Source organism: Atractosteus spatula, chromosome 3 (assembly GCF_055471065.1).
Source record: "Atractosteus spatula isolate fAtrSpa1 chromosome 3, fAtrSpa1.hap1, whole genome shotgun sequence".
Classification (NCBI taxonomy): domain Eukaryota; kingdom Metazoa; phylum Chordata; class Actinopteri; order Semionotiformes; family Lepisosteidae; genus Atractosteus; species Atractosteus spatula.
Window position 1 is genome coordinate 35,997,419 of NC_142708.1, and position 12,107 is coordinate 36,009,525.

At 35.7% G+C, this 12,107-nt stretch overlaps 1 protein-coding gene across 2 annotated transcripts in view; it reads right to left on the reverse strand.

Annotated features, from left to right (window-relative positions):
- LOC148837763 (ADP-ribosylation factor-like protein 15) overlaps positions 1–12,107 on the reverse strand; it is a 220,316-nt gene that overhangs the window by 115,566 nt on the left and 92,643 nt on the right. For both annotated transcript variants that reach the window (XM_088911295.1, XM_088911294.1), the window contains exon 3: positions 11,317–11,376. In XM_088911295.1, coding sequence (XP_088767421.1) covers positions 11,317–11,376 — 60 coding nt within the window. The remainder of the gene's footprint in view (positions 1–11,316; positions 11,377–12,107) is intronic.

The window sequence follows — 12,107 nt, forward strand, 5'->3', positions numbered from 1 at the left end:
TTATATCAAATTATTTATTTCTGTTTGTTTTGCATAACCACTCAGGGCTTTTCTTAGAAATGCAATACACAGTATTTTTTCTTAGTTTTGAATGGTGGTATGATGGATAGATGCAGGTACTGTAGTTTTAATGAACCACAGTTACCACTCTGCAAAAGAAGACACCTACAGTATATTAACAATTTCTCACAAAAAGATTCCAATTTTCAGTCAGCTTTAGTTTACTTCTTGTACCCAAATGGGAAAGATAAAGACAACATTAAATGTGCTCTTCAAAGCCAGGACAGATAAGGACAGATCCATCTCTTACTGCTAACATTAAAACACTCCCAACTGTCAAGGCTTAAGAGTCATTGTCATGCTGCCTTGTAAGACTATGTTGGTCAACTCAAACTTACCAAGCCCTGGTGGTGCTTAGCCAATTGTGCAATGCTGTTTTGGCAATCCTGGATATACTGTAGCTGCTTACTAAAACAGACATCCCTTTTAAAAAAAAAATCAAATTTTTAACTCTGAACATATGTTTCCAGCAGTCCTGTTAGTCAAAATCTTTTTTCTGATTGGATAATGACACTAAAAAGCTCGGTATTATCTTTAAACCCCCCAAAAAGAATGCTGATTCAGTAAAAAGGAATGTTAAAGTAACATTCCCTATAAATTTCCATTGGATGTGGAGCTTTAAATCACATCAGGCTGGATTCATGCTCCCATTGCTTTCGGCCTAAGAACAAATTACAAACAATTTTTTTTTCTATTGTTTTTATACAAAGAGGAACAACTACACAACAAAACATAATCAGCTTACCAAGCCACAGTACAATTATTATTCTTCAGTAATACAAACCACATTGTGGCAGTAATTATTCAAATTCTATGGTTAAAAAAGAAAAAGATAAAAGTTAAATATTTTCAGATAACCTGTTTCTGAAGATCTTTGGGTTTCAAAGATCTACAGCTGCAAGTGTTAGAAATTTTTTAAACGAGAGCTATGTCTAATGAAACCAGGAAATCTAACCTTTTATTTAGAATGGCTAATGCTTAATACATATAACATTACATTATTTTATAACACAATGTATAACCTACAGTCATCATGTCATTCCCTTTTCTCTATGCATAGTTATCCACATATAAATAATAATAATAATAATAATAATAATAATATCACTTTATTAACCCTTTACAATTTCTTGCATTAGGAATTATCTTTTCGCATACCCCAGCTTGCTCTCCATGAGACACACAGACAGGGAGAGAGACTGGGGTCAGAGCGCAGGGTCTGCCATTGTACGGCGCCCCTGGAGCAGTTGGGGTTAAGGGCCTTGCTCAGGAGCCCAACGGAGTAGGATTCCTCTGCCGGCTGCGGGATTTGAACCGGTACCCTTCTAACCACAGGCGCAGATCCTTAGCCGCAGAGCCACCACTCCGCGGATAAAAGATATTAGCATCAAAATGGCGCACAATATACTACTGTTTTAATGGAAAGATTACTAATTATTCAAAGATATTCTTTCAGAAAAAGCCCTGATGAAACAACATTGAACCTGGAAATAAACCATTTAATCTTACATAAGATCTTCCATATTTTACATACGGTATGGCAAATGCTGTATTCCAAAATTTGAAAATGGGCCTAGACTTAACAAAAAGGCAGGAATAAGTAAACCTAATAGAAAAGCTTTCTTTAAACATGTTATTTTAGTTTTCTACAGATTGCATTGTTGAGTAATGGTACAGATTTTTATCATATTTTTGCACCCGTTGAACAGGCTTCTTTATTCATTCCTTGTGTAACTGGTTTGTTACAACAGCATTAAAGTGTTATAACTTGAAAAAAAAGGCCAGACGTCTGAGATAGATTAATATACATGCTCCAGCTAACACCTAAGCAATGTTTCACTTCCGAAATATGATTTTGTCACAATTGTGAAAAAGTACAGATCAAAGTACAAATGCAGTGATTTACTCCTATCCTTATTACTAATAGCACACGCCTTTAAAAAGCATTTTCAGTTATGTTCCCAGAAGCTTCCAAGTTCAAATGAGCATTTACAATATGTCTACCCAAGTATACTTGTAATGACAAACATAAAAAGCAATCAGCTAGTTCAGCAATTAGCCATTCTTTTTTACACGCATGATTTAATGCTACTGGCTTAAAGGGATACTCTGGTGGAAAAGAAACCTAATACCTGCAGTTCAGCAATATAATGTCATCAGTGATAATCCTGCGCTCCAAAACTCCATGAGGTTATACCATCAATCTCAATAATCAGTCCTCATCCTCCAGAGCCATGGTGATGGTGATGCACCTCACCCATTGCACTGTCCATGGAGACACTAAATCATTTGGGCTGGGAATGACATAGTGAAAAAGTGAAAATAGCCACCAAAATTATGCATTCAAAAAAAATAATCCTGGGTCCTCCACCCTTAAATTCTTAAATTCTAAATAGATAACTTTAAATAAGGGGTAAGTGTACTGGACAGAAAATGGAAATACCTGAAACACCAAGCACAGTGCTTACAAGAATATTCAGACACTTCAACAGCTTTCATATTTTGTTTTTAGTCATGATACTTTTTAACAGCAATACTTATTTACACAACCTACCTCTCATGTTCAAAGGAAAAACAAAACGAAAAAGGTAAATACATAATTAATATAAAAGAAATAAGAAAAAGAATGATTGTGAAAATATCCAAATCCTTTCTGTGCCCTAACAAGCCACACAATTAGTGGTCTTTCTTTGGGCCCTAAAGTGGTTCTCATGATTTCCAGGATACAAACACCTGTCTTTGTGAGGTTATTTGGTCAGGTAGTGAGAGCTTTCAAAGAAAGTCTGAGATAAATCCATTGAAAAGTACAGATCAGGAGAAGGCAAAATAAATATCAAAGACTCTGAATATGCTGGTGGACACAGTCTACTCAATCATAAAAAAATAGAAGCTGCATCTTCCAGATGCTGCCTAGATCAGGCTATCTCTTCAAACAGAGCAACCTGGCAAGGAGGAAAATGTTAAGGAATGCCACTGTTAGACCAAACCTTGAAAGAGTACAGAGTCCAATGGTTGAGATGAGAGGAAATGTGAAAACAATATCAAGAACACTTCACAACTAGCCTGTATTGCAGGGTGGCAAGAAGGAAGCCTGTACTAAAAAATGGCTCAAAATCTTAAAGCCTGCATATAACAAAGCCCTTGTAAACCAAAAATCCTGCAAACATGTGACAAAAGGTGTTGTGGTCAGATATGACCACTAAATATTGTTGTGCAGTAAATGCATTATTTGTCACAGACCCAACACAACATCTTTTTTAATTAACACCATCCCTACAGTTAAGCATGCTACAGGGAAGCTTTGCCTCAGCAGGGACTGGAAAGCTTGTTAGAACTGAAGGGAAAATGGAGGAAATAAAGTACAAATAATTGGAGGAAAATATATTTCAATCTGCTAAGGACTTAAAACTGGGGCAAAAATTTATCTTAGTAGAACAATGATCTAATGGTACAATAGAGTGGCTTAAGAATAAAGAGGTCTTTGAGTGGCCCAGTCAATATACTGACTTTAATCTTACTGAGCATTTGTGGAAAGACTTGAAAGCTGCTCTCCATTAACAATCCCCAAGCAACTTGATAGAGCTTGAGCAAATCTGTCAGTAAGATTGGGCAAAATTGACAACACAATGTACAAAGTTGATAAAGATTTACTCAAAAAGACCTGTGGCCGTAATTGCTGCCAGAGGTGCTTCCAATAAATATTGAGCTCATAGGGCTGAAAAACAATGCAATCAGCATATTTCAGGTTTTGCTGACATTTACTGTAACTTATAACTTACTGCTAGAAGCCTTCAGTTTGAGTATTGAGGTTTTGAATAATATATTAAATTTTTAAAAAGTGAATAATTTTAATTCCACAAAATCATAGGAAGGATATGGCACTATATATTGAAAGCAAGTGCTTTCACACAGGTGTGGCTCATGCATTAATTAAATAACATCTTAGCATCCTTAGGGTCATTTATAAAAATGCTGGAAAGCCCTCATTGCCTATTATGGCTAGCATGGCTGCAACAGGAGACCTCAGGGATTGTGGTGATTGTTGGGGTGCATTTTGCAGAAGCTTTATTGATCAAGCTATCTGAATCTTCACCAAATGTTGAGGTATTTCTTTCCTGCTGGAAGAAGTTTCTTCCAGGATGAGAATGACTTCTTTGTTTCATTGCCCAGTGGTCTGATGAGCATGACACCAATGGTTGATATTCTGGTATGACATTTCAGACAGCATTTTTTGCCTCTATCAAACAGGTGTGAACTAGCTCAATTTATTGTGCAAGAATGGTGCCACGTTTCTCTGACAGAATTCAGGTAGACTCCATTCAACTGAAATGGATATACTGGCTGCACGTGGTGGCCTAAAGCCCTATTAAGCGACTTTACATTGACTTTAAATATTTTTTGTCCGCAACTTGTAAATTGTATAATGAATAAATAAGATGAATCAATAATTTAGTGCCAGCAGCCATATCACCCTGCAACTCAAAACTGGCAACCCACTGAAGCCAAGCAGATATGAGCCTGATCAGTATCTGGATGGGATGGGAAACCTCCTGAGAAAAACTAAGGTTGCTGCTGGAAGAGGTGTTAGTGGGGCCAGCAGGGGTTCTACAGTATGTGGGTCCTAATGCCCCAGTAAAGTGAACGGGACACTATATTGTAAAAAGGCACCGTCCTTCGGATGAGATGTAAAACAGAGGTCCTGACTCTCTGTGGTCATTAAAAATCCCAGGGCGTTTCTCGAAAAGAGTAGGGGTGTAACCCCGGCATCCTGGCCAAATTTCCAATTGGTCCTTACCAATCGTAATAATCCCCATCTATGAATTGGCTTCATCACTCTGCTCTCTTCCCCACAAATAGCTGATGTCTGGTGAGTGTTCTGGTACACTATGGCTGCCGTTGCATCATCCAGGTGGATGCTGCACACTGGTGGTGTGGAGGGGAGTCCCCATTACCTGTAAAGCGCTTTGAGTGGAGTGTACAGAAAAGCGTTGTATAAGTGTAAGCAATTATTATTAATTATTATTAGTGGCAGCTGTTTTAGACAACTTAACGTGAGATTACATTGATGTTTTGGAGTCCACTATTATTGTTTAATGTCATACCATTCTGAACTGTAACTGGGCAATTGGATTTTTATTTTCCCTGTTAAGATGGAGTTCAGGGTTACCTCTATATTATATTTGTTGCAGTACACTTAGTCTAATATGCAAATGAATGAAAAAGCAAAAATAAAATTAAAATGTTTAAATATATTGCATTTCAGAGACACAATAAGAGGGAACATCAGGTTAATGTAATTGTAAGAGCCTTGGTTTGCACTGCCAAAAATGACCCAACTACAGTACCTAATATATCTGCCAGTATCTGGCACCATCACCCAACAGTCATTTCTTCACAGGAATGATGACAGTAAATTTCAATGTGTCAGCAGACCATGGTATGCTAAATTGAGGGGTGGCAAAATGATTTACATTCTAACAGGGAGGGCAACATAAGTCAGCACAAAACAATAAAGCAAAAACAAATTCCAAGAGCATGAGACAACCATGCCATGTCTATCAACTTAGTTCTGTTGCTGTGAACAATGTGCACTAAAAAAATCAGTAGTTATGTCACTGCATTGTGAACATTGGGAGGTGCAACACTTACAGATGTAGGATCAGAGACATAAGAAGATAAAAAGATTACAAAAGGAAGGCCATTATGACCATCTTGCTTATCTGTTTGTAGATAATTGTATAAGAGAAGTGGTTCTCAAACTGTGGTACGCGTACCAGGAGTGGTACGTGGGGCACCGCCAGCTGGTATGCCATATGACCCTGGAACCCGAAAAATCATATTTTCTATTTTATCTATGTCGAATATGCAGCCTACGTACTATGATACAGCGCGCGCTAATACTTGAGTGGACACAGAGCTACAATGTAATTCTATACCACTATAGGAATGCGTGCTACAAAGGAAAGTGACCAATTGTATTTAAAAAACCGTATCTCCAGCAAATAGAGAGGTAGGAGAATGTTCGGGATTTTGGAACAATGCCAATGTTGTAAACACAGGAATGCATAGAAATGCGTGCTAGGAACGCTGGTAATCTTGAGAGCATGGGAAAGCGTGATAGATAACAGAAAAATATTTACGAACTGTTCTAGGTTAATTTGAGAAAAATACACCGAGCCTCTCTGTGTTTCACTCCCATCCGCATGAAATAAAAACTTCTTTTAACTTCTGAGACAGACTCCTGAAACGGAAACGGGGAAAAATGCAAGCTTGCGGATTGCTAAAGTAGGTAAGCCCCACACTATTTTTGAAGAACCTGATTTACCATTGGCAAAAGAGCTGACACATATTATATGTGGAGAAAAAGCTGCTAAACAGCTTGACCTGCTGCCCCCTCTGAAAGACAGTCACTCATAGAATTATTGATATGGTGGATGATATCAAAAGTACGCTGGTAGAGCACATTAAGATGAGCAGATGCTTTTCACTGCTATTAGATGAGTCTGTTGTCGATTTGGCCAATTCGCTCGTTTGCGTTAGATACGAGTTTGAGGGTACTGTACGTCCCATGAGGACTTTCTGTTCTGTAAACTGCTACCAACAGGAACTACAGGAAAGCACATATTTCAGTTTCTGAATGAATTTATCGAAGAGAATGCCATCGACTGGATAAAATGCGTCAGAGTTTGTACAGACGGTGCTAGAGCGATGACAAGCCGACTCAGCGGTGTAGTTGCACAAATTAGAGAGGTTGCTCCAGAAATGAATGGACGCATTGCAACATCCACCGCGAGACTTTTGCCATCAAGAAAATGCCTGACGATTTAAAATCTGTTAGACTGTGTTGTAAATTGTATCAAGGCTCGAAAAACAAATTCACATCTGCTTTGCTTGGCTAAACAGGCTCACCCCCCTCACTGAAATGGTGCTTTATTGTTTATTTTTATTTGTTGTTGTTCCTGTTTGTTTTGTAAAGCGCTTTGAGAAGCCACCTTTAAAGGCGCTATATCAAATAAAGTTTATTATTACAATATTTATTATATGTGTGTGTGAGTGTGTGTGCGCACACGCACGCTCATGTTGGTCATTGAGAATTTCTGGGGTTCCTACTGTATGAGAAGATGACTTGTAGGTGGTACTTAGATGCTTTGGTTTGATCAGGCGTGGTACTTGGTCCAAAAAGTTTGAGAACCACTGGATTAGAGGATCTAACCCAGCCTATTCCTGAAGCAAGCTGGGTTAACAGCTTCTGCAATGTTGTTGCTGTACCTTGATCCAGACTCCCATAAACCTTGGTAACAAAAAATACCTCCTGCCCTTTGTTTTAGATGCATTTCCCTTTAGTTTCCATTCATGTTCTGAGTTTTGTCTTTCACAGTTGATCCACTGAGTAGACTTTGTCAGTGCCTTTGAGGATTCTGAATACTAAGATCCGGTTCTCTAGTACTTTTCCATGTGCTTTAGTACTTTCTAGTACTTTTCCTAGCTGTTATAACGCTCTACTCTTGCCTACGACAAATGTTATCCGTCAATAGTTGTGAATTTTGCCTAAATAATTTTATAATTTCTTTTGCTGCTTCTACAGTGTTTGCTAATCCTGGTATTTTGGTATAATCTGCAAGTTGACTAGTTTACTAACTATACCAGAATCTGTATCTTTGGTATTCTGTAAATTATGAAAAGCCCACAAATTATGATAGCCCAATTTGAATATTCCTCCTTTATCTATACTCTGATCTATTAAATGTCATCTGAATATCTAAATACACCATGTCTTATGCTCTGCACTCTAATAAGAGTTAAGCAAGAATGCCACTGCTGTATATTGAATCTTTAGTTTAGTTTCAATTATTGTTTCTATAACCTTACATGTAATATAAGTAAAACCCAACTGTATACTGTATATTGGACTGTTAATATCTGACTAGCTTTTTATGGGTCTGCATTAAACTGACAATTTTCTAGTCAATGGATATTACCCCTGTCATGAGAAACTGTTGAAAGAGCTTTGTTAATGGCCTATTAATAGCATCTCTTGTTTCCTTAGTTACAATTGGTAATATAAAATCAGGCTCTGGGGATTTAAGTGGTTCTAATACCTGTAAAACGTCTACATCTTCTGTGCAAAGACTATTTAATATAGAATATTTACTTCACATGATAAATTTTCTTGACTCCTTTCTTGGTAAACATTTAAGTGAAAACTCCATTTGATGTATTAGCCATTTTACTTTTATTTTCTGTTTTTATACATCTCACTTCATCTTTTAATGTTATTTTGCTGTTGTAGTACTGATAAAACATTTCTTTTTTTAGCCTCCATTGCCCACTGCAACATCATTCTGTCTCTTTCGTGGCCTTTTTAATCTTTTTTCTTAACTTTTGGTTCCAATTTATTCAACTCAGTTTTTTAACTGGAACTTGTTCTTTTTTAATAGTTTTATTAAGTACACACTCTCTCTACATATTTTTCCTGATTGATTTAGAGAACTATTTGGCCACTTCTTTTTAGCCTTTAATTTACATAAACTTGTGATGAATTTATGCTGTCTTATCTCTTTCTACTTTTCTTGAGCCTTGTTTTTATCATTTCATATTCCGTTTCCTTATAATTGTAATTTCTTTGTTTTGGACTTTATAGAGTCCTTCAAATTATACTGTGATCATAGCTTCCTAACAGTTCTCTCACTCCTTTGTCCTTGATCTGTCTTGATTATTTCAAAAGAGTAAATACAGACATTGCCTTAGGTATGTACACTGACATACTGAGTAAGAAAGCATCCATAGTCTACCATAATAATTTCAGCTGCTGACATTGTTGATATTTTCCCTATCTATGTGATAAAACTAAATGTTACACAATAACCATGTCTTCCTTTAAACATGCTGCACATCCTTGCTTGATTACAGTATATAAGATATCATTCTAATTGTTATATGAATCGAGTAGTCTGTAGTATACTCTAACACTATTAACTTAGGAAGTTACTGTAGTTGAATGACTGTTTTGTGCTCTTATAAACCATTCAATGTGATTATAATCATCATTAATCAAATACATTGTCTAGTTTTTTTAGACTCCACAGCTTATACAGAGGATAATTTTGAGAAATATTTTACACATTAGTTTTACGATTCCTGCAAACATGATGTTTGTGTAGGTGTAGCACATATGTAGCACACATAGTATTTTTTACAACCGGAAAATAAAAACACCTTTACAGTAAAATTCTTATAAACTATTGTATGATTTCTTTTTTTTACTGAATTACCACTGGTTTTCTAAACAAAGTACTAGCTAATCCTTATTCAGTTTGTAAATTTACTTACAAACTGAATAAGGATTAGCTAAGAGGGCACTTAAAAGTGAAGCCTATCGTTCTTCTAATACATCAAGAGACTTTTTCAATCAATCTGTAAGACTATGTCATAGGGGAGTCAATTTTGAAACAGACTTTCTTATTTAAAGATACTAGGATACAGTCATAGCAATGACTCACAGAATTTGTTGTTGCCTTTTAGACACCACATACTACCTAAGCTCTTTAATGTAAGCCTCAAACTGTACACTGGTCCGAAAGGCTACAGTTGTGGAATAATAATGAACAGTCTTGGAGGACTCTCTACATTTGACCTTGTTAACATAAAAAAAACCTGTTCTCTTTCATACATTTTCCCAATACTTTTTCTCAAATTAATTACCAAACTGGAGATCACTGAAGGAAAGTAAAAATCTCATGATTATTTTGCTACCTTGAGCTAATAAATAAAATGAGAGGAGTCCATCTAGGTCTTTGGATACTAGTAACTAACTGATCCAAGTGTGACCTCCAGCTGTTCCTTAAAAAAGCAAGAGTATCAGCTTAACAACGGAGCTAAACAAACAAGTCAATTTTAACTTCACACAGAAAAGTTAAAATAGTGAATATACTGTAGGCAACTCAATATAAGAAGCAAGTTGATTTTCTTTCATTCCATCTTAAAGTTTCTAGTCTAATAGATCTTCCCCTTAATGTTTAAATACAAAGAATATAGCAAATGATTAAGCATTTGGCTGAATGTTGAAAATGAAACAGGCAGACAGACTAAAAAGAGTGGGACTCGAGTGCAATTAACTGGGATAAAACTGAATTTTATTACAAAAAACATGGCTTGAGCCCTCTTTATGGACAGTTCTTGGTCAACAACCAAACAAATTCCTCAAGGACACCACTGCTCTAAGGGATTATTTTTTTACAAGAGATAAGCTCTGTGGAGATAAGGGAGTGATATGTATGCATGTGAAACAGAATCAAGCCATAACAACTGCAAGGGGAATATAATTTGGCTGCTTTATATTTAGCCTTGACACAAGAGGCCAAGGATTGCCAAACTTAAATCTCAAACTACCTTCTCACTCCTTAATTGTTGGCACCGTGGTTACTTGTGCTCTTCCCACGTGTACTGAACAAAAAACTCATTCAATAAAACAGAAAAGGGAATAGAAATCCCTGATAACAGAAGCATTTTTCCCATATTTCACTCAGAAGAGGTCAACCACTTATCATTTGTGCTCCTTAGAAGGCACAAGGAAATAAAACAGAATCTCCTGAACTGATGGTATTACACTGAAGGATACTGCATTATCAATTGTTATTCTTAATTACAAACAATTATTAAATTATGTGAAAATGGGATCCTGGTGACCCCCCTAAATTTCAATTAAATCCAATTGGAAACATGCAAACAGAAGTGAAATATCCACAAGACTAATGATATACTGTAATTTTAAAAGATGTAAGCAGTCTAGGCTTTAAATGCCTAATGAACAAGATTTATTTCCCTGAATTATAAATGTAATATGCATTTTATATAATATATAAGAAATGTATTTGATGTATTCTATACATTAAATAAAGGGATGTCTGAATATTTGGAATTCTGGTAGAATTGTTTTCAACATTTTATCTTTACAAAATTCAGTCTATGGAATTTTTCAATAACAGAATTATGATTTTACATAAAGGATAAATAGGAAATAGAAAGAATAAAATCGATTTGTGACTGTGCATTTTTTTCATTTCAGTTATACGCTTACATAAAAAGAACATTTAACAGTTAACATTTAATTTAAACTAATACTTTAAGTATATTTTTAACAACTATGAAATGTGTGATAAATTAATCCAATTCCCCGCCCTTGGAGAGCAAAAATTAACACAAACATTCCTTGGTCAAATCGCATGACTATAAAGTTATAATATTACAAAATATTACCTCCAAGTTCCTTTACATTCAGGATGGCATTCTGGAATGGAACTGCTTTGATGCTAAAACCTGAAATGAGAAGACATAGAAACTGGTTTGTATCTTGTTTCAAAGTTAAAAGCATATCATTAAATTAATGGATAGAATGTGGAACTCTATATACAGTACAACAAGAACATGAATTAATTACTATTTAAAACAATGTTTTTACTTACAGCATTTTTTGGGGTTGGCTGGCTAGTATCTAATTATAGATTGCAGCATCTCAAAATATAATTTAAGTTTTCTGAAATGCTTAAAAAAACAGTTTGTTTTTACAGCATTAGGCTGGCCTCCAAAATGACAATTCCACTTCCTGAACTATGAAATTCTGGGAAAAAGTCAGCTGTAGTGGGACACAGATTAGGGAAGTGGGATTATATCTATATGGAAAAATAAACAGCTCAGGCTCAAAAACTATTTAAGTTAATTAGCCCTTTAGTATTAATTTTCACTCTGAAATCCCACAAGAAGAATCTTAGACATCTTGACGCAATAAGGTTTTTTACCTTCAAATACTTAAAGGCATAATCTAACTGCGACTTCATAGTAAAGCTAGTAAAGATTTAAACATGTAGATATTTATATAGATATCATTTTTAGGCTTTTCCGCTGTCCCTGTCCTTTCCTGATTATTGTCCTATTCCCAACTGAACTAAAATTTTGTATTGCATCTTCATTGAAATGAATTGTCAGCTCCACAGAATTGCCTTTTTCTGCAGACAGCACTTACAGCTGAGTTTTCCTAGAACCTGATCACA